The sequence below is a fragment of the Mastacembelus armatus genome, chromosome 22 (assembly GCF_900324485.2).
Source record: "Mastacembelus armatus chromosome 22, fMasArm1.2, whole genome shotgun sequence".
In the NCBI taxonomy this organism is placed as follows: domain Eukaryota; kingdom Metazoa; phylum Chordata; class Actinopteri; order Synbranchiformes; family Mastacembelidae; genus Mastacembelus; species Mastacembelus armatus.
The window spans coordinates 2,197,747-2,221,004 of record NC_046654.1 but is presented as its reverse complement, the minus strand read 5'-3'; the positions used below and the strand labels follow the sequence as shown (position 1 = coordinate 2,221,004).

The following is a 23,258-nucleotide window of genomic DNA, read 5'->3' as shown; positions in this document are numbered from 1 at the left end:
CACTGTCTCACTTGGTGCTGATAAGAGGTTTTGGATGTACAGAGTAAGTCCATGTTGTCTCACCAGATGGCAAATTGGTGACACCTGAGAGTAAAACAGCACACAACCAAAGTACAGCAACAGAATATAGACATGTAAGTGAAATATAAATGAGTAAATGTTGCATAAAGTGATAAAAGAACAAATCAAACTTATAAATATTTAATGGATTATATGGTGCAATAAATACAACAATTATATTATAAAAGCATCAGTCACAGGAAAAAAACATAAGTTACAGTAGTTTTGTGCAAATGTATTTCAGATTTGCTCATTTTCCATGAACACCGCGAGAACAAAATGTGGAAGTCAGTTTGGCACTTTGTTTTTGCTTCCTATTACAACAGAGACCAGAGGTTATTTTTTCCCTTTTTCACTATGGCCTGCATACAGGGGAGAAAAAATCTGCCTATTGCTTTTCCCCCAAGATCTAATTCTGCCATCATGACATCCAACACCTCCCAGCTTCGGTTCTTAATGACATTGGTGAATAACATCTTTTTCTTTTCTTTTTTTTTTTTTCATCCCCCAATATGCGGCGAGCCAGTATGTGGTCACAGACAGAAGATATTAACCATAGTTTCACCCCTATCTTCTTCTTTAACACTTGGATTTGATAGGGTAAATATGTAATTTCAGGAATGAAAATAATAAGTACACTTGAGCAAATTCCTCTCGCCGGCTGTAAGGACTGTGGGGTAAAGATCCTGTGATTCCCTTTTAACCTTGGTGGGACAGAACAGACCAAACAATTAGTATCAACAGTCCCCTGAGGCCTGCAAAATATTTGGTCAGTTAAAAAAAATCAATTTCTAAGCCGCATTTCTCCAGTAAGCACAAAAATACCATAAAATATCCTTTTCAAGAAGTGCACCAATTCCAAATTATTGGCCCTTCAGAACGCTGAAGCCAACCTTTAAAACTAGAAAACAAAAAACCCTCACACTGCATTATCACATAGCAGTGCACGATTATCACATTTCACCACTTTATATAAAACCAATTAACACCAAACTTTGTTTTTGTCCTATAACCTCAGCTACAAAATGGCTAGCCTCCACATACAGGATGAAGACAGTAAGTGCTTAGTGTGCCAGAGAGCTGTGTAGCAGTCACACTCAGAGGTCTGTGGAGGGCTCTTTGGGCCCCCAATGTGCAATAAGTAGGGGTCACCCAAGTTTAGTCACAAACTCAATCCTCATTTTTTTCTCCATACGCTGATACAAAAGGTTTTGTATCCCAATTAGGGCTGGGCATCAAAAAAAAAAATGTAAACATGGCCATATAAAGGATTTTTTAGCTATAAGACGAAGAACCAAAATGCAAAAATGCAGCTTTCATTCTACTTTTCAATAAAGAAATCAACAAATTTTGGTCTTTTACTCAACCAGTAAACCAAAATAAGTGGTATCAGAACTGTACTGTTTTCAGTATCAGTCCACTGTGATACCTAGCCCATAATCCAACAACTTTTTGGTTAGTTTGCAAGAATACCTGAATCATTCTCAGCCCTCCACTGGCCCTCCTCTGCATGACCGTGCGTACTTTACCCTCTGGCTTAGTAAAAACACATTGCTTAAAGAATGACTCCATGGACTCCTTTCACCAACACTGTGGAAGGACGGATCCTCATCCGACAACACACCCTCTCCCTACAACAGGGAAAGGGATGGAGCTCTGAATGCAGCTGTAATCTCTGCTTTTCTTAGCCGCAGCAAAGGCACTGCTGGATCAGAGAATCCTGACATCTGTCAACTGATCAGATTCTCTTTGAGTTTTATTTTACTACAAAAACCTGCACTGGCTTTTGCAGTTTGTGCGAGAAGAGATGTTTTGCTTGCATCTAGAGTGTTCAATTCACAGTCTTAGAAAAATACTATTTGTCATTTCGAGGTAATTCAAATTCTTAGCAAATATGTAGATAAATGTGATCATTTTCTTTGTTGTACCAGTTTGGTGAAAGGCAATTTTTTCAGAGTATATGTGGTATCATATTCACATGACATCTCAACACATGCAAAATAGTGTAGACATACTTTTAATAGCCGTGTATATGTGTGTGTAGTATGTGTTAGTGTTATTTTTGATTTAAATATCACAAACTCCTTACATAGCCTTCAGCTCTTTAAGGACTGCCGTTTGATCTCTTTGCCAATAACGGTTTCCTTTCATCTGCTCTATAGCAGGTTTCGAGCTATGGCACCTTCAGTCTCCCATATATGGGCCTCACAAGCATTTCACTGTCAATCAAGGTAACTCTCTGCAGTATTACGTAACTACAGAATGACAGCAACAGTTGCTGAAAACAGACAGCTTTAGAGTGCATCTCTAAAACGCTAAGCAGAAGATGCAGCTTCAACAGTTATCGTTTTGTCCAAACAGAATTTATCTTACGTATTGTCCTGCCCAACCTGCCTAACTTAACTTTTTTGTGAGCTACAGTCAAATCCAGCAGATACAGGCTGTGAGAGAATGAGCTTTGTCCTTAAAGAGCTATTCAAGGACTTTAAGTAGGATATATAAAAACACAAGGTACAATTGCACTTCTTTTATAGAGTGAAACAGAAGGACTGTAAGAGAGGAGTTCATGGGATGAGTAACTTGAGGTGAGCTCCTCCTCTCCATGTGCACCCATCTTTCTGGCTATCTGGAACATGCCAGGGTAATACACGTTAGAGGCAAAGTCGACCGCTATCTAATGTGCTATTCTATGCAACACATTATTCTCTGAAAAGACACTAGAATAATGGTATGGCTTGTTCAGATAGAAGTAGACTCTAGTGAGAGGATGGATGGGGCCAGCAGTGTCTAGCTGAGGCTAGGGCTCAGGATTGTTTGAATCTGCACAGCACACATGGCTCATCTCGAGGAAAATAAGTTGCTAACTGTGTTATTACTCTGTCTGCCAACTGAGTAGAAAATCGCTGATTATTTCAAATTTACTGGCTGCTGACAGCGCTGTCAGACAGACATGTAAAACATGACATAGGCAGCGTTATGAATGACAACCAAAAATACACTGTGGTCACTCATGACCTAAAAATAGCTGCCTGGATAAGAATCAAACAACAATGAATCTCCTCACCTGAATGAAATTATGGCCTTTAATATGCTGTTTGCAGAAACATCCTTACTCTATTAACTGACATGGATAAAAAATAATCTCAGAGTACTCGCCAATGAGTACAGGCAATTTCTTGGTACAGCCAATGTAATATTGTACCATAGTAGCAGCAGCATGTGTACATTTCTTTGCGTATTTTAATGTTCCTTTGACAAACCCTGCATCGCTTGGCCCTAACATTGGCAATTAATCTGCACGTTACACTGCTGACCCCATAATGAATCAAAGCTATTAAATCTCAAGAGATTGTAGTTGGGTTCCTACACATTTTCTATGCTTTCACTTTGACCACGAGTTATAATTCAACCAGGTTATAATTCATCCAAAACATGGAGTTGTACAAATGACAACAACACAGTACCGACAGCCTATCAAACACATCTTCTTCCATGTTATAAACTTGTGTAGGAACCCTAATAAGAGGAACACATGCATAGAACATTAGTGTGACACACGATCACAGAGCCAACAGTAGCAGAAACATAAGCAGGGCACAAAGTCTTATACCTTTTACTCAAGACTCTACTCATGTTTACCCAAACCTAGCCAAACATTGAACTGAATTCTAGGTTTTTCCACATTATCTCATTTTCCCCTTGCCCTACCCAAATGCACTGACCCAAAATGTACCAAAATGCACGGGAATGTTTACACTTGCAACAACAAATGAACATTTTCGACTAAACTGGGGAAATGAGTGGGCCTCACCTGGCTGCAGTGAGGCTTAGCTTAACTGTCTGTGGCTGCCTGGTTTCACACTGTTAACTAGCAGCATTAGAATAAAGAGAACACAGTGATTGAAGTAAAGGTTTGTGGTGGACATGTAACCCAGTAATTCAATGTGTTAATGGAAAGCCCCAGCTGTTTTATAACTATATCACTTCGCTGCAGGGACTGGAGTTTTATTGCATGTTCATTAGATTCACTTAAGGAGTCTTAAAATAAAGCACTTGGATGGTGTATACCAATGTGATTAATGGCATCTTTCATCAGTTGTCTCCAGCCAACAGGCTTTCCAATGTTTACAGGTCTATGGCCAAGCACCCCCACCTTCCCCCCGCAGCATGGCACACAGACAAGCAAACAGGTGGGCAAAGGATTGGGTGACAACAGAGGAGGAGCGATTCTTGAGAGTCCCCACCAGGGAGCCCACGAGAATCACACGGCTATCCATGCCTGCCCAGAAATAGAGGCATTAATTTGCCAACTGTGATAAACAGAAATGCACAAGCTGTATGAGTGCGGTTGGAAATTCCCTTCGATTGTGAAAGTCTCATAGTTCCAGGCTTAGCGGGACAATCGCGCTGGTTTAAAGACAGTGTGTTGCGTCATGTTTCAGATTTGTCTGCAGTTGTGAGCAACTCATCTCATAACAAATGTGTCTCAATTTGAAGTGACCGCATTAATTTGCCACTTTCATATGATTGTTATCTAACTCACCAAAGTGCTAACTCGACAGTTAGTGGTGTTACAATTGAAAGTACGGCAAACAGCCATGACATAACTGGGTTTTCAAAATCGCCTGCAAATGAGCAAACAACATGACATAGTACACAGATAATGAATGGACTGCTATCGGCAGTTTGTACAGATGCATGTGGTGTGAACACACGTTGACCATTCCAGTGGAGAGTTCACCACATAACCCCTGTGCCCTCCCCGCCCCTCCCAAAGTGGATCCCTTGGAGATAAATAAAACAGATGGAGGCAGCGGACATACACACAGATTCTCTCACGGATCAAACAGGTCGGGCTGTCCCTGCAGCTCCAGCTGACGATTGAACAGCTCAATCTCTTTGTTGGCCTCAACAATGTATTCTTCAATAAACTCCTCCATGTCTGCAGTAAGAGCAATGTAAGGGAAACGGCAGCACAATTCCCTCTCCCAAGAGGAGTTTCCAAACAGTCAGGTTCCTATTAATATCTGACAGGCAAACTGTGCTAATTTTCCTTGAGTTCCACAGCTTGGTTGCATTGTGTATCAGTTAAGGTTAAGGTTTAAGCCTACATAGTCTGCAGTGTTTTCCATTGCATTTTCCAAGCATACATGACGGACTGGGTGTAGCTGAGACTCAATAATGGAGAGTAACCATGATGAAAAGGATACTGGGATGAAAGTTAATTTTTTCTCCAAAGATGTCAACATACTGAAAACCGTTGTAAAAGTAGCCTGGTGGTAATGGGTCCAAGTGCCTGGTCATCTAAACAGAAACATATCAAGTTCACATCAGTTGGGTCCAAATAAGGAACCGTTTCAGTCAGTCCAAGCTTAGAAGAGAGAAACATCTTTAAAACATACACCAGTATCAGATAAGAGAACACTGGCAAGTATCTAATGAGACATGCGTTTAATATCAAAAGGTTTTTATACGGTTTTGTAGCATTTATTGACAACAAACTAAAGAAAGCCTGAGGAGTTTTCTTGAAAACAGTTATGTTTACAATCGCTGCTTGTCCCAAAACACAGCTCCTCAAATCCCTGGAGCCTAACGGGAATTAAATGCATTCCACACATTTGCAAAGCAATTTTTGTGAAATATTTTGAAAACTGCATTATTTACCCTCATTTCAGCTAGTAGTGTATGTGACTGTTTCTGGTGCACTGCTAAGCATGAAACCCATCAGCAGGAAGTGTATACGTGGACCGGGTCCAAGCTCATAATTCAATACAGGTACAAATAAAGGAGGTGCTGGCTCATAAAACCACTGCCCCTTGTCAACAAAACATCATACAGTAATTTTAATTTAGTTCCGTACACACAATATTCCACAACTCAAAAATATTAAATATAAACACACTCACATGAATGCTCCTGATCTCTTGTGGTGAAATGGTACTTTTAGTCTTCTTAAGCTTCTTTGTCTGCTTCTGTAAACAGAAACAACAGTCTGATGATTATACAACAGTTTATTTCCTCATACTTGAACTATGTTACCCAAAATAAGAACCCTATGAGTCTGAGTGTGTATTGCCACTAAAAACAGCACAGCTCTTTGTGTCTACCTCCTTGGCGCATAATCTGAGCCAGTCTTTTAGTCCATCTTCAGTGAGGCCAACACCATCAAAGATCAGGAAGCAGGAAGTGTTGGTCTCTTTGGAGTCTGGGGTCAGAGCGTCAGTGCTCTGGTGTGGAACAATGCTCAGGCTGCCGCTCACTGTGTTGTAGCTCACATCCATCAGTTGGTCTGAGTCTGGCGGTTCCAGAGATGAAGGAGCTCACAACAAAGTCGCACATAAAGTTCACAGCTAGTGTAACACCTGCAACATGCTGTTGGTGGAGTGTTAATGTTTTAACATCCATACAGCCCCTCTGTTCCCAAAATGGCTCACAGAACTCACGTGAGTGCAAACCAAGGTAAAACATGTATAAAATATGTCCTAACTCAATGTAAAATAAGCACTGAACATACAACAGCTATACTTAGGAACTAAAATAAAATAACCAAATATAAAGTGATGTAAATGATATACAAGCCCCAGGGAATGTAAGTATTTGCCACAGGATCATACAGTCTCCACACTCGTTCCACTCTACTCTAGCTTCCCAACTCTGCAGATATCTGCACACGCTCTGTACATCTCCTCACAAGCATCTGCACTCTCTCCTCATGCAACAGCTCTACGCAGCTCTTCAAATGAAAAACAAAAAAAAAACAGTGGGAAAACTACGTGGAGGAAACCAAACCAGTGGACTATGAGCTGAAATCTAAACGACAGACACCAGAGCAACAACTGAGCAATATTCCTACCGTCAGGAGCTTCTTGCCTGCCTCGAGGACAACCTTTTCTCTAATAATTCCCAAAACTGGGAAATGCAAATGCAGGTCAAGTATTTACCAAACAAAGAAGTCACAGTGGTTAAGCAATGCTCCAGAAAAGGCAAGCTCTGTGGAGTTCTCAAAATCTCATCATAAAAATTCAACAGTAGCAATGCATTTTATAAGGCAAAAATAAAATGGAAATATGTCATTCCTACCAGAAAATCGGACTTTTCCCCAAACATTGTACACATTTCCTCGGAAGGGGCTCGGTCTTAGAGATGACTTGAGCGCTACAGAAAAATTGTCAGAGTTTTAGCAGCTGTGAAACTAGGATTTAACATTAATAATTTCGATTAAAGCTAAATTTGGAGCATGACATAGTAAGTGCGTCCTTTTGGCATCCAGATCATTTCATTTTATAATAGATGATAATTACTTTGAGACCTCAGTTGTCTCCATATTTAGAATGAAAAGGCAGCTTATGCAACCATCATCAAACCCTACTCATGTTTAAGAGTTAAAAAAAAAAAAAAAGGCGGCGGCTTTCTTTCCATCTCACCTTTACAGCGGGTGACAAACAGAGGCCTCTCCAGGGGTCGACTGAAAACCACACGGTGTTGAGTGAGGACCAGAGACCCAGAACCAGAGAAGAAGCGCCCTTTGCACCTGAAACACAGAACACATGCACATTACACAAATGATGACAATGTTAAGTCCAGAGCAAGCCAAATGTTTGTGCTACATTTTGTCTTTGGCTGGAAAGTTGTTTACTGTAGCAGCTGCCCAGAGAAAAGAGGCCAGTGTATGAGAAGTGTTGGTGAAACTGCAAGCGGATGAAAAATCTGTCAGTGTACATAGTCTCATCAACAGCTAACAGATTTCTGTCTTGGTCATAGAGCTAAGAATGTGTTACAAACATCTTAAAAACACTCATATACATATACAGGACACACAAATTAAAGCTTGAAGATGAGTAAATTAAAAGGACCAGACTGAGCCGATACTGGGTGTATGATATGAGGGGAAGATTTAGCAGCGGTTCATATTAGGCTGACCACTAAGGCATGAAGGCTGAATGGACCAGATCCAAAGGGAAGGAGACCCCTCTGTGTATATAGCAACAGCATGGTCATCAGCTTGTTACTGTGCTGCCAGGAAGCAGCTGGTGATAGAACACAAGATGCCCTGAGGGGCTTTACAGCAATCAGCAGTCGATACCCCAACCACTGCAGCTGAGTGGCAATTAAACTGCAGCAAGGGAGGCGAGGCAGGACTAAGGAACGCAAAGGCAAGAATCAACAACAATCTGTCACGTAGCAGCCAAAAGGTTGAGTGTGAACACAAGAGGACATATGGGTTTCACAACCACTAGGGTGGAACATAGAATGAGGGTCTCACCATCCGGGGTAGAGGACATAACGTGCTCTCAGCATCTGCGGCTCACTGAAACAGCTTTCAGACAATATCAGATTTACATCTTCATTCCTAATTATAAAAAAAAAACAAAACAACAAAAACACAGTTATACTCTATGAACAAATCCATTAACATCTAATAACACCTGAAAATACAGTATAGGCCCCTAAAAATGTATTCTCTCTTAATTACAACTATAAAATATTCTTATAGCATGTATTGGTAAATGTGAGCAGTGCCCTGACCCAACAGATCTGAACACACAGTCTAAAAGTAGAATATAATGTGAATATTTTGGGCAAAGATAAAAGCGGTTAAATGACTGTTTATTGCATTGATCATGATTCTGTGGATGCCTACCTGGTGACAGCTCCTCTCTCTGCCTGTATGAAGGCTGCAGTGGGGTTGGCGGAGCGTACCAGCTGCTGAACATGCTGCATGAGAGGGTGCTTCTTCTCTGCTGTCAGCCCAGTGAACACCACTGTACTCACAATACCTGACATATAACAAGGCACAAAAAGGGAATGTAAATTCCAGGAGAAAAGACTTGCTTTCCTAAAAAAAAAAATACAGCATCTCTGTTGCTACTGTGGAAATATCATATTTTGCAATAGGACTGATTTACTGGTATTTCTGCTGCTGTGTTCTGCCTGATAGATGAAGGCATTATGGACACTGACATTCTGATTCCTTTAAAACAAATGGTAAGGAACAAACTAAAAAAAAGTACTTCTGTGACATTAAAAAAAAAGTGGTAATTATTCCTTGACCATTCCATCCCAGTGCCCTCCAGACTTTTCCCTTGAAGCCCAAATTTGGATTGTGCAGTTCCAGTACGAATGATGAGAATGCATTCGACCAGTGCGGTCTACGTAGGCTACGTAGGCTGTGTCTTTGTAGACCACATCCTTCGAAGGATGCGGCCCCTGAATTGGGACACAGCTTTATCTAAAAGCTTTAAGAATGACAAAGGCCACTGTGCTGTACAGTGGCAGTGGAGGTAATAGTAATTGAGCTTTACGTAGCAAATTAAGCCGACTTTTATTATTTGAAATGCCCGTACACATTCAAAGGTGCACAACAGACTGTCCTAGATAGCTCTGGGAATTAAGTTCATAATACAGTGCGTTCCAGTTCACCACTTTAAAAGTCAAAGGTGATGCTGCTGGAGGATGAATGGCACTACAACATATCGCACAGGTCCAAAAAAAGCTGCACATAGTACTGTACTTCCTCACTGGTGGATTGTGTTGAATCTAATTTGTTACTATCATTTTGTTGTACTTTGCAGATTTAATTTGACAAATGTATTCATCTTTTGCCTGGCAGCACAGCATGTGTTTGGAGTGTCTATACTGAGCAACCTCCAAAAGAGTATATTACACTTCTGAAATAAATGGATGGATGCAGTATGTAGTTGTTCATGTGGAGGGTAAAATAGTGCAGTGAGACTTTACCTTGGCTGCATTGCTCCAACATCTTTGGAAAAACAAACCTAAAGAAACAAGAAATTGAACAGCTCGAGTTAAAAATTCACAGTATACATGGGTACAGGGTAAATGACTCCTCACGATCAATCAAATGAAAATGTATTTTGATTAAGATTATCACTGCTGAATGGTGGACATATCATGTTGAAAATAAGGGTTATGTACTGTACCTGAGGGACACACACATAGAACAGCTGCTTCAACTTATTTAGTTAACACTCATCTTTAATTTAACCCACGTCTTCGTCCACAATATCATCGCTAACAATAACGTATTTATGGCTAATGGGTGCTTGTCAAAGTTGTGCAATAACAGACCAATTCCATGTTATGGCACTTAGCTAGCAGCCCAGTAATCCAAGGCATTTTTCATAGGATGACATCATGACTATAACTGGCAACTGACCAATGTAAAAGCTTTCTGTAATTTCATTTAATGTCAACATAATTTATCCAGAGTTTTCAAATCGATCAGTGTTATACACCACTTTCTGAATAACCATTCTGAGCCAAGTCCCCATCCAGCCACCACAGACTCTCCCCTGAAACCTTTAGGGAGCCCGCAGACTGAAGGATCAGCCATTTGAAAGGCATTTATCTTTCCTGTCCTGATGTAATTAACTGTCTACATCCATCACAAAGAATGGATCATGACTGACTGATGAGCTTCACTGAGGAGGGTGCGTTGGTCACACATATGGATCTGTGGGATTAGAGGGCTATGCTGAACGGGGTGACAGGCAGGTCAGTTCTAAGCTTGGCTAACCACACCCAATTAGCACCATAGTAGGGGTCCACAAACCTCCACACACTCTATGGTAACAGACAGAGATTGGGGCCTTTTTGAAGATGCCTCAAATGGAAAAGTCACAACACATTGCTAATGAAACCTCTTATTACAAATTTTCCACTGCTGAGCCGAGGCTTGTCTGAGTTTGACTGGAGGGTAATCACAGAATGTTTATAGCACAGGATCCAAAACACATTTTAAATTTATTATTAATGCTTATGTGGCTAGACAGCTAAGCTAGACAATCTGGTGGTCATCCTAATACTTTTCCTGCATGCACACTCAAGTACTTGTGAATGTTACTTTGCAAGAAATGATTCTTTCACTGTTTCAATCAAATTCCCATTGAAGAAAGACAGTAGCAGTAGCTCTAATAAGCTTGTCGTAAAAAGTACACCCTCTAGATTAAATTCATCTCTGTGTATTTCTATGAACCACTGGCAAGCCCAGCTGGCTATGCAGTAGAAAACAGCCTATTAACTGGAGTGCTATCTCATATTGTGTGGAGCAGCTCAGGTCAATCTACAGCAGTGGGAAGCTCTGTAAGCTACATCTAAAGCCTGTAGCAATAGGAGAATGAGATTAAATGCAGGACTAATCTCTATAGAAAGGACACAGCCTTTGGTTTTAAGAGCTAAAGTGTCATGTAACATCAGTGTGAAAGCTTCTTCAGCAATTTATTAGCATCCTGCTCAGCCTGTCATCATCTGGACTGTTCACAACCGAACCAAGTGAAACCTTTGACTTGAATTTCAGTTTAGTGTGCTTTATCTGCTTTGAACCTCTTTAGCTTTGACAAATATACCAGCATAGGGTTGAATACACATGCAGAATAGAGTCAAGACTAGATCTACTGAAGATAAGTACTTCACCTGTGCGCCATACAGGAAGCAAGGGGGTCCACACAGGCAGTGACAGCACCAATGGTGAAGCATCCTTGGACAACCGGGTCAGGATGGAAAAGCACAGCCTGGACTACATCCAGCACATCTGTGTATCTGTCCAGACAGGAATAATTGTAGACGTAAGTCATCACATATTGAACACCTTGAACATACTCATAAAGTACAGATGCTAAACCTGTTTTATATACTAGGAGGAAATCAGTAATATTAAAAAGACACTGAATGATCAAGATCAGATTACATTTATTTGTACGTTGTTGTATCTATCTATCTATCTATCTATCTATCTATCTATCAAAACTGATCAGTGGGCTTTCTTACCCAGGTGAGAGCACCAACAGACGGGGTTTGCATCCTGGCCCTCTCTGGCTCTCCAGGATGCTGGACATATACTGCTGGAGGTGAGAGGCTGAGAAGCTGTCAGAGGTGTCAGAACTAGGCTCGTACACCACCCACCTACAGGTGTAATGAAGAAGAAATTTGTATTGTTGTTTTTTTTTTGCTCTTGTGTTGCAAGTCTTTATCCCTACTCTAACAAAAACATCTATGATGAAAATGTTAATAAAAGAAATGTATGACATGGAGCAAACTGAAGAAACCTTACTGGGTGAAATTTCTCTTACCTTCCACATTCCTTGTTCAGCTGGACCAGGAAGTTGCAGAGCCTGTTCTTATGACTTCCTGGGAGTCCACTGATGATGGTAACGACAACCTTTTCACACAATGAAGACCACACGTTAATATTAATTGTATTAGCTTAGCTATAATTAACCTTGGTGAGAAATGTTAATAGTGATAAAATAATTTTATTTTTCAATATTTTTCAACAGAGGAAAAGCTGTTGCACCTTAGTCGATGTGCTCACCTTGTCTCCCTGGTCATTGCCAGGGTTCCTAAGCTCTGCAGAGGGGAACAGCACCCCCAGATGGTCATACAGAATAGGCTCCTGACCAATACTGCTCAAAGCAAAGTGCTGCAGGAACCTTGATCAGACCAAAATACAGTAGTCGGTAAGCAGATTTGGGGACAATATGACTGGTACAACTAAATAAAAAAAGTGTTTTGTGACTGACAATGTATTTGCAAGACAAAAGGATTACTTCAATTTTTCCAAATGACAACAATTTTACACCTTTAAAGACTTTAAATCTCTTCCCACCAGCAACATTTAATTCTCTTAACTCACATTTGCACAAAATCACCTTACAAACACTGTAAGTTTATGTTTAAACAGTCTTTTACCAGGTGACAAATTTGGGCCAGTCTAAGGAAGAACGAGAAGCTGCTGAAAATTTCTGAAGTACCCTTGCATGTGGTCTTCATTTCAGTTATGGCGAAAGTTAAAAACATTCTATGTAGACAGGTTATCTGGGGCCAGATAATCACGCTGCATTATCTTATGTACTGTCTATCAGCAGAAAAGACCTTCCAAGTGTGGATAGTCAACACCAACGAAATGAGTGTATCAAGAAACAGAGCTATTCTGGGAAGACATTCTTATGATTAAGCAATACCTAGAGTGGCATCGGGTTTTATTACTTGCTTGGTCGCACTCTGAAACAGTCTGAGTTGAAGACTGTGTGATGTGAGTGTTTACTAACATGTCCTGCTCTGGCAGCTGGGAGTATGAAGTCTTCAGGCTGCCTCTGCGTTTGGCCACTGGTGGCTCCTGACTGTCATGCAGCCGCTGTAGTCTTATGTGCCTGAAAGAAAAAGTCATTTCAATTTCTTTTCTGACAAAACTCACAATAACTATCTACCTACTTAAAACAGTCATTAATGACAAATTCAGATCTGTTTGTTAATAAATAACATGTATATGACATGGCTCGTAGGCAATGTGATGTGACTTCATGAAAAAGGGTCCTGATAAAATATATTTAAACAATAGCTATTGTGATATCAGACTAATTTCCTTACATGTTTTTCTGGTTCCAGGTCAGCTGCTCTTGCTCCACCACTTGCAGAGGCAGCTCAGATTCAGAGTTTTGCCACACTGACAAAACCTGAAACAACAAGGAAGGGTCATACAACTGGAGCTCTATATGAGCATAATATGCAGAAATGGAAACTAATTATATGCAAAACTATATAGAGTTTACATGAGTTTAAGCTTTTGTCTCGCTATTTTTAACAGTATCAATAACGATAATGAGAAAATCAATATTACAGAATAACAGTTTAGCACTGCTATAAAGAAATCCTTCGATTATATAGGCATGATGAAAGTAAGAACCAGCTATACTCATTTTATCTGTGTGTCTTCCTAGTGTCAGGCCCTGTCTGACATCCCTGGTTAAAGGTCTTACTTTGGAATAGAAGGCCCTGTGGCTCTTCGATCTAGGCTGAAGACCAAAAACCAGACACTGGTCAGAGCTGTGGAGTGGGAAAGGGAGATATGGAAGCAGGCTGCTCTTATACTCCACCAAGACAGATGCCACAGCACTGGAGTCCTGGCAATAAGAGTGAGGCTGATTAAATGTTTGTATATAAATTAATTGTATATAAATTTATATTTCATCTTTTGGCATGGTTTTATAGAGAAGCTAATAAATCAATGATTAAAATCGTTAAAACAATGTTCTTACATAGACAAATATATCCATGAGCCAATGCAAAGTGAAATACTGAACTTTCGGTCACGTTACAACTGAAAATATCACCCAAAAGTAGTTTCTTCCAGCTATATGATTAATATGCATACCGGATCATAGAACTTGATGGTGTTGATATGATCCTTGGACAGAGTAATGCTCCCATATTGAGAATGGATAAACAAGAGTCCCTCAGAGAAGAAAATAATTTTCCCTGAAATTAAAAAATACACAGAATTACACTTCGACACAAAGATTACAAAATGATTCCCAGCATTTGCAGCACATGTGAATGTTACCTTCTTCAGGTGTGGAGAGCTGGCTGCTGGAGAACACATATGCAGCATCTGCTACAGTCAGAGCAGTTCCCAAACAAGTGTCTTCCTCTCTCTGTTGAAGATGTATTGTATGTCATTAGGTCACATGCACATGCATACTGTTTATCTGCTGGCAAACATGTACTGCAGTGAGAATATGAAGCTTGCAAAGTTACCTTAGTAAGATGTTGGGCTTGCTCAGATTGTTTTACATCAGATTCCATCTAAAAAAAGAATAAAAAAAATTTAAAAAAACTGAAAAAAAAAAATCAGTACTGTTTCTATCTAATCTAGAATTAGTAATTAGCCAATATCCCAAAAATGCTTGTAAAATAAAATACGTTTTCAGCCGCACACATACCAGCCAGCAAGCATAGCGAGGCACAGTTGTAGTCAAGATGGTGTAGCAGCTGTCTGAGGACACAGTGCCATCTGCAGGACATTAAAAATAGAATCGTTTAAAAGGGAGAATAAACAACAAAGCCAAAGAATGACAAATATGGAAGATGAATCACAAATACGATCCTCAGGGCAGAAAAATGATATTTTTAGAGCAGTCCTCTGTTGTTTCCAAATGGTTTCTGCCTTTTCTGAAATCACTGACCTGTAGATTTGTCCTGTATATTATATAAATCAAGTCTCCTTTTCTAAATCAATCTGCAATCAATTTTAATGAGACTTACTCTGATCAATACTGTACCTTTCTGTTGAATGTTGATGCTGGACTCCAAGAATGACTCAGAGAACACCACAGATCCCAGGTCCCAACCATCTTGATGCGGGTCTGGGATGTCATGTACCGTCATGGAGGCCTTAGAAAAAAACGTACCATTATAAACGTTAAAAAGATGTTTTTAAACAAAGTGTATTCATTTATTTATTTCATTCTGATCCTTTGGACATGCAAAAATGGCTTTATGTTACCGTCTTTACTACATAATGGCTTTCTTCATCAGTGAGAGGAATGATCCTGAGAATAAAAAATAAGGCTCTTTAGGTATGAAATCACATATTTACAACAACTTTTTTTTAGGAAAGTATTTTTCAGATGTCAATAAACATGTTGAGTGGTTGTGTCACAAAATTCAAATGGTGGTAAGACCTATAATGGCTGATGGGACCCACCTTCCTTGCTTATTCACTGCTTTAATGCTAAATTCACATTTGGACCTGGGAAGAGAAAAATGAAACAATACATTTCATTTCATGCCAGGCTCCAAGTCTCATACAGTGGACATCTGTAAAAAACATAAACCTGTACCTGAGAGAACTGCGGTACTGACTTAAATTCAGTGAGTCCAAAGCCAATAGAAAGGTATTCTCTGCTACATCCTTAGCCTGAAAATGGTGAGCACATATTAATGAGCAACTGTACATGCAAGAGAAATGTTGAGAAAGCTGCTCTTTTTTCTCACCTTGGTAGCACTGGAAGTACAAGAATAACATTTGATTCCTGAAAGGACTGCTTGAACAGTAGCTGAATAAATCTGTGACATAAGTCTGGGAAACAAACTCATTTCAGTAAATCATTTAACAATAAATTATTTAATGAGGAAATTTCAATATAGCCAACCAACAGTTTAGAGGGACATCTAAAATTAAAGCACTTACAAGACTTCTGTTTTCTTTTGCTCTGTGATTTGATTTCCTGTGAGCGAAATACAGTAAATGTAAATTAATTAACAGGTAAATTAATTAGCCACAGGCCAGCTAAGCACTTTCTGGACCCTTCATTTAAAGAAACGTAAGTCTTGCATTTCTGACAGACGGATAGTTTGCACTGCTTTAACTAATTTCACCAATTCCATAAGTTGTAGTTGGTATTATATTAACAAGTCTGGTCTATACTTACCAAGATATGGGGTGTGTGTGGTCCCAAAGAAATAGGTTCGAGAGCAAGCTAGAGGTCCTTTGGGAGACACACACTGCAGAACCTATTGGACAAAACGTGTTTCTTTTACAAGACCCGTGGCATGTTCCCACATCACAAATGGCACTAAGAGAAGTGGTGCTAAAGGAGCTAAATCTCACACAGGAAATATGGGAACAGCAATCACGTTTCCTGGCACAAAACAATTTGCCAAAGCAGTGTTCTGCACATCACTACTTGTTCTGACTGTGCTAAATTACTTCACCAGGTGGTGCTGCAGGCCACCTTTCCTCTCTAACTCAAGCTCTGTGATTTATAATACATAAAAAATGCCCAGCCATTTGAAATGTTCAAGCATTTTTGCAGTAGCATGCCTGCTGCTTTACTAACCCTTAGGCCCTTTTCAAACCATTCACAGGGGTGCTACAATATAGTAATACATATGAGTAGTTTACAGTGTACATCTTTCTTTTCACATTATAATGATATTTATTTCAGATCTGCTCTCTGCGCCACCACACAGTGTCAACAGGTAGTTATTTTTGCTTTACTCAGCAGCTGCTTCTCACCATGTGGCTAGCTGAAGAACCCTGAGGCCCTGTGTTGCGGACCTGATGACTCTCTGAGGGAAAGTTGAACGAATAGCTCTCCAGATCCGCTAAGGAGGAATGCTTCCCAAACAAGACAAAGGGCTGCCGACTTTTGCTGAAATAAAGAAACGTTTGATTAAAGAATGCTACTTTTTCTCCAACAAACTAAAGATGGAAATAACCTCAGTTTGCTGAATATGAGGAATACCTTTTATCTGTGATGTTGCTTGAGATCAGTCCATGACAGTAGTAAGTACGGAATGCCTGTGGATTAATAAGAATCCATTATGCACAGACACAAATATAGACAATATAAAGTCCACAACAAAGGCAGACTTTACTTTGATCTCCTTTTAGTCACTACATATTTCCTCTGGCCACGCAATCTCCGTCTGCATGTCCATGTTCAATTTGCATGAAATGGAAGTGGAGTATAATATCCTCCACATAGCTTCTATACCGCTCATGCAAATAATATGCAGGAGGAAGACAGAAGATGATGATATAATAACTTTGGACTGCATTTGAATATAGTTCGGTTGAAAGGCAGTGAATAAATATCCAGACATTGTTCTATTCTCGTAATTTCTTCCTGATTGTGTTTCTGTCACAGCTCCGTTGAGCCCAGTGTTCCCTTAGCTCTCAGCAGTGATGAATTTATGAGTTTCTTTACAAATAAAATCACAACTATTAGAGATAAAATTCAGCAGGTGCTTCCTATACCTGCAACAAATGAATCTTCTACTACAGTAGCTCTTGAATCATCTGTAGGACCTCAGTTATGTTTAGACTGCTTCTCTCCTATAGATCTCTCTGAATTTACATCAGTAGTTGCTTCATCGAAATCATCAACGTGTCTCTTGGACCCCATCCCGACTAGACTGCTTAAAGGCACCCTGCCATTAATGAACTCATCTTTATTGGACTTGGTAAATTTATCTCTAGTATCAGGCTACGTACCACAGGCCTTTAAGACTGCAGTAATCAAACCTTTACTCAAAAAGCCTAGTCTTGATCCAGGAGTCTTGGCTAATTATAGACCAATATCCAACCTGCCATTTATTTCTAAAATCCTAGAAAAAGCTGTTGCTAAGCAGCTATCAGACCACTTACACAGGAATGAACTATTTGAAGATTTCCAATCAGGATTTAGAGCACATCATAGTACAGAAACAGCACTGTTGAAAGTTACCAACGATCTTCTCTTAGCCTCAGATAATGGACTTGTTTCGATACTTGTCCTCCTAGACCTTAGTGCAGCATTCGACACCATTGACCACAACATCTTATTACAGAGACTGGAGCATGTGATTGGTATCAGAGGAACAGCGTTAAAGTGGTTCCAATCCTATTTATCGGACAGATTCCAGTTTGTTCATGTCCATGATGAACCTTCCACACGAAAAGTTAGTTATGGAGTTCCACAAGGTTCTGTGCTAGGACCGATTCTGTTCACCCTGTACATGCTTCCTTTAGGATATATCATTAGGAAGCACTCTATTAATTACCACTGCTATGCGGATGACACTCAGTTATATCTATCTATTAAACCTGTTAACACAAACCAGTTAACCAGACTTCAAGCCTGTCTAACTGACATAAAGGCTTGGATGACCAGTAACTTTTTACTTTTAAACTCGGAGAAAACAGAAGTCATTATATTTGGGCCTAAAAATCTCAGAAATAACTTTTCTAAAATTATAGCTACTCTAGATGGCATAGCCCTGGCCTCCAGCACTACTGTAAAAAACCTTGGAGTTATTTTTGACCAGGACATGTCCTTTAACTCACACATAAAACAAATTTCTAGAACTGCATTCTTTCACCTGCGCAACATTTCCAAAATTAGGAACATCCTGTCTCAAAATGATGCAGAAAAACTAGTCCATGCGTTTGTTTCCTCAAGGCTAGATTACTGTAACTCATTACTATCTGGATGTCCTAATATCTTAATAAAAAGCCTCCAATTAATCCAGAATGCCGCAGCCAGAGTCCTGACAGGAACTAGCAAGAGAGATCATATTTCTCCTATATTGGCTTCTCTTCATTGGCTCCCTGTAAAATATAGAATAGAATTTAAAATCCTTCTTCTCACATACAAATCCCTTCATAATCAAGCTCCTTCATACCTTAAAGACCTCATAGTACCATATTATCCCAATAGACCACTTCGCTCTCAGAGTGCAGGCCTACTTGTGGTTCCCAGAGTTCTCAAAAGCAGAATGGGAGGCAGAGCCTTTAGCTATCAAGCTCCTCTCCTGTGGAACCAGCTCTCAGCCTGGGTTCAGGAGGCAGACACTCTCTGTACTTTTAAGGCTAGACTTAAAACCTTCCTCTTTGACAAAGCATATAGTTAGGGCTGGCTTCAGGCAACCCTGAACCATCCCTTAGTTAGTTATGCTGCTATAGGCCTAGACTGCCCGAGGACCATCGGTGCACTGAGCTCCCCTACCCTAACCCCCTTCTCTCCCACCTCATGTATATTCCACCATTGAATGTTACTAACCTTGTGCTCTCTCTCTCCCCTAGTTTGTGCTCTCTCCCTCCCTCTCTCTCTCTCTCTCTCTCTCTGTACCTTCTGCAGGTGTCCCTGGTCCTGGAGCTGTTTATCGCTGATGTGCAGTTACTGGCCCCACCAACTTGCAGTGTCTATTTGTTGTTTATTGTTGCTGTTCTTTTCTCTCTGCTCTATCCACTCACCCCAACCGGTCGAGGCAGATGGCCGCCCAAACTGAGCCCGGTTCTGCTGGAGGTTTTTTTCTTCCGTTAAAGGGAGTTTTTTCCTCTCCACTGTCGCCAAGTGCTTGCTCATAAGGGAATTGTTGGGTTTTTAGTTTTAGTTTTTGTAAAGTGCCTTGAGATGATTTGTATTGTGATTTGGCGCTATACAAATAAAATTGAATTGAATTGAATTGAACTGTAAACTCACCTCTCCTGCTTGTGCTTCAGACAGCTCCAAGATAGACAAATGGTTTTCCAGGTCCATGCTGGAGAAAAAGCCGCTCCACTGCTTCTCAAAGCTAACCAAATCCTTCAATAAACAACAGGCAGTTTACCAAATTTGACTTTTGATTCTTTTGATTGAGAAGAGTCCCACTATGAGACCACCACAGTATCAGTAATGTTGCGGGAAAAAATGGGCAAAAACAATCAGCCTTATATTCTGGGAGGTGTTTGTGTTCTCTCAATGTGTATAATGATGGATGTGTGTAATGGGGTAACCTTTGAACTACTGACTTTTTTCCTACAGAGTAGGGCAATTAACAAAGCAAGATAGACAGTGTCGGTTTTTCCTTTAGAGAAATTACAAAAAAAGCCAAAGTGTCAGTGAGTACAGTTTTCTACATTTTTTAAAAATGATACCATCCCATGATCTCAAGATAGAGATGTTCTAAAACTTTTGACCACTAGTGTATATTAACATTTCATTTGAAAAAAATATTCAATAAAAGGTCACATTAAAATATAAAAAATTAACCAAACAAAGCCAAAATAGACCATGTAAAGTGTCTAGTCTTTACTAAATACAAATAATTAATTATCAAAATGTGATCAATTCAATATGTGATTTATCAGATGCTATACCTTTTAAAGGACAACAAAGAACAAAAGTAACCATTTTGGTGTTAATTAAAACAAAATACTAATTATCTTAATAGAAACATGGCGTCTGAGAACATGAACATATTAAAGCAAAAGAATCCTATGAAACTTATAACAGCAGATAAATAAAGAAAATCAATGGTACCTCTGAAAGGAGACTGTCCAGAGACACAGGGTCAAGTCTGTTGTACACCTGCCAAAGCTTCTCACTCATATCCATAAGCTGGAAAAATTAGAACGACGTTAGAAACACAGAACCACAATGACACTGCAGTGCTACAAAAAGCTTTAATGCAAAATACATCTCAGCATGTCTGTCACACCTCAGAGCCAAACATCACTTCCATAAGTTTGAATGTACCTTGTATTTAATGGTAAAGAAACTTCCTCCACCGATGCCTTCGAGGGCAAATGCTTGAATTAGGGGCCACTTCTCCACCATAAACATATCAAACTTCTGGATATGCCCTAGGAAACAGTAGAGAAACTACAATTACCTGTGTGTCAAGGACAAACTGTCAAGTAGGTAAATTACATGGCTTACTATGATATAAGTTAGACTGTGGACACTTTTCACTATAGTGTAACTTAATCACATGTGTAGGGAATGAATGTGGATATCACAATGTGATGACACGTACCCTGGGAACTGTAAGGTACACCTATACGATAGCAGTCCTGCACCATTGTGACAAAACTGGAGATTTTGAATTCCTCTGCTGCTTCCTCATCTTCATACTGTGTGCAGAGATAAGAAAATTACAGGGGAACTTAAAAAACAATTTAAAATCCTGAGAAACAATGAAAAACAAACACTGCTACAAAATGTCATATTCAAATTTTTCAGCAATAGTTCAGATCTGGCAATTATTATTTTGATATGTGAGTGAGAAAGAAATGAGTGTTGAATCCGTTCACTGTTTAACATTTAAGCAAACGTGTCTAATGCCTGAAAAAGCTTAACACCAAGGGTTTCCTAAATAATTTTGACTCAGCTGCTCCCCCAAGTGTAGGGCATATAGGAACTGTAATTAATGACAGGCTTCTTAACCTCTGCCTCTGTCATGCAGTAAAGATGCAGGTTCCTCCAGTGAGACACGTAGGGCAACAGGTAACTGTAGTTCAGTGGGTTGCAGTACAGATGAACACACTCTGCCTTGATCAGCAAGATCACATCTGGTAAGTAGACAGGTAATGTATCAGGGTAGATAAAAACTAAAACAAAAATATGATTAGAAATATAATGGAAAACATTTGGAAAAACTCACCATCCAGCATTTCTTCAGGAAATTCATCAAGTTCCACATTCAGCTGATTTCTTCCATATAATCCATAGAACAGGTATTTCGCCAGTTCAGTGCACCCATCATTGTATCTACTGTCAATTCCTACAACACACAAAAAAGGCATTAGTATTAGCTAGATCGTCTGTTTTGGAAAGGTCATATACATTGTTTGATTCACCCAGTGCAGTAAAAAAATATTTTTCTCAGGCCTTAGGGGTTGGTGGTTTTGAAAGATCAAAACACTTGGAGCTTAACATACCAAGAGAGCACAGGATGCCATCAGGGGTGGCGGTGCCAGCATCACACAGCAGGGACTGGACCTGACGCAGGCGACAGCAACTGGGAAAAAACAAGAACAATACATACAGTCAGCTTTATCAACCTCAGGTCAAAACTGAACTAAAAGGCTCATTGTTGATGTTGGAAACCTCCATTTGAAAACAAACACCTCCACACAAGATCCAAATGTGCCGACTGGTTTGCCAACTTACCACAACTCGTCATTTAGTTAACTAATAAGCAATTTCCATGCCAACTTTCCAGTTTCACTGACTTTGTCCCAATTTACACAGCCATATTTAATATATCGGCGCAATTAGGTTACTCATTTGTGAGATAATAAGACTTAGCATCCCAGTTTTAGCCGGTATTAGCTAGCTAATATTCGGTACTTTCTGCGGATTCCAGATTAACGTTAGCGTTTCGTTTAGACAATTATGATTTGATTGAGGTAACCTAACGTTACGGGGATATTCTTACTGGTGTTAAGACACTAACTAAATAAAAGACATTAGCTTAAGCAGATGGTTAATATCGTAACATTAATGTCGTTGGCGTTGTTGGCTATACGGTTATCGCTATAACGTTACCGTGTGTTGGAGCTACCGTTAGCCAAGTTAGCTCCAACCGCTTCACTGAAGCGTTTTCTGTAAACACAACTCCATATTAACGTTACCTGACAGCTGCGTTAATGCCAGAGAATTTCCCGTTAACTCTCCTTATACCGGCCATTGTTGTTGTTGAGCACAATTTACGTTTTAAACCGAACAACGTTGCGGTTTTTATTTTTTCAGGCTGTGAGCTGCCACATATTCCTCTCCATCACCCTGGAGAATGTCTACACTGGATAGCATAGCAACGGAGCGAACCATTCGATAAATGGGGTTTCATGTGATATCTTGTTGGTATTTCAAGGGAAATCCTGACAATATAAATCACTAATTATTATTAATTCCGATGTTTTTCATATATTACTAATTTATAATTCGTTAGGGGCATATTAAGAGATTAAAAGAAGTGAGTGTATTCAAATTGACCAGACGATGTCCCCCATTTTACGCTGTGGTAGTGTCTTGTTATGGGCACAGAGGCAGGCGGAGCCCCCAGCATAAGGGCGATGGTGCAATCCCTCAGAAATCTCAGTTGTGACTATTATGTGGGATCTCCAGCATCTATTTTGTATATGCATGTGC

General features: G+C 39.8%; 1 protein-coding gene across 2 annotated transcripts; it reads right to left on the bottom strand.

Annotated features, from left to right (window-relative positions):
* Window positions 1–185: 185 nt before the first annotated feature.
* Window positions 186–22,899, bottom strand: dnaaf9 (dynein axonemal assembly factor 9). Of its 2 annotated transcripts, none has more exons than XM_026301533.1 (38): window positions 22,742–22,899; window positions 22,046–22,125; window positions 21,769–21,888; window positions 21,552–21,676; window positions 21,142–21,238; window positions 20,862–20,968; window positions 20,646–20,723; window positions 19,827–19,928; window positions 17,106–17,161; window positions 16,877–17,012; window positions 16,290–16,371; window positions 16,049–16,085; window positions 15,853–15,937; window positions 15,699–15,775; window positions 15,563–15,607; window positions 15,362–15,407; window positions 15,138–15,249; window positions 14,799–14,869; window positions 14,614–14,661; window positions 14,420–14,510; window positions 14,231–14,334; window positions 13,836–13,979; window positions 13,447–13,532; window positions 13,128–13,229; window positions 12,392–12,509; window positions 12,150–12,238; window positions 11,848–11,982; window positions 11,494–11,619; window positions 9,799–9,836; window positions 8,702–8,837; window positions 8,324–8,410; window positions 7,485–7,591; window positions 7,141–7,215; window positions 6,168–6,355; window positions 5,967–6,032; window positions 5,271–5,364; window positions 4,884–5,002; window positions 186–2,686 (listed from the first exon to the last, which is right to left on the bottom strand). In XM_026301533.1, exons 1-37 carry the CDS (start codon window positions 22,795–22,797, stop codon window positions 4,896–4,898), a joined length of 3,453 nt encoding a protein of 1,150 aa, XP_026157318.1. In that variant the 5' UTR covers window positions 22,798–22,899; the 3' UTR covers window positions 186–2,686; window positions 4,884–4,895. The 2 variants fall into 2 exon arrangements, with proteins under 2 accessions (XP_026157318.1, XP_026157328.1); XM_026301543.1 differs by having other exon boundaries at window positions 4,900–5,002.
* Window positions 22,900–23,258: the final 359 nt, after the last annotated feature.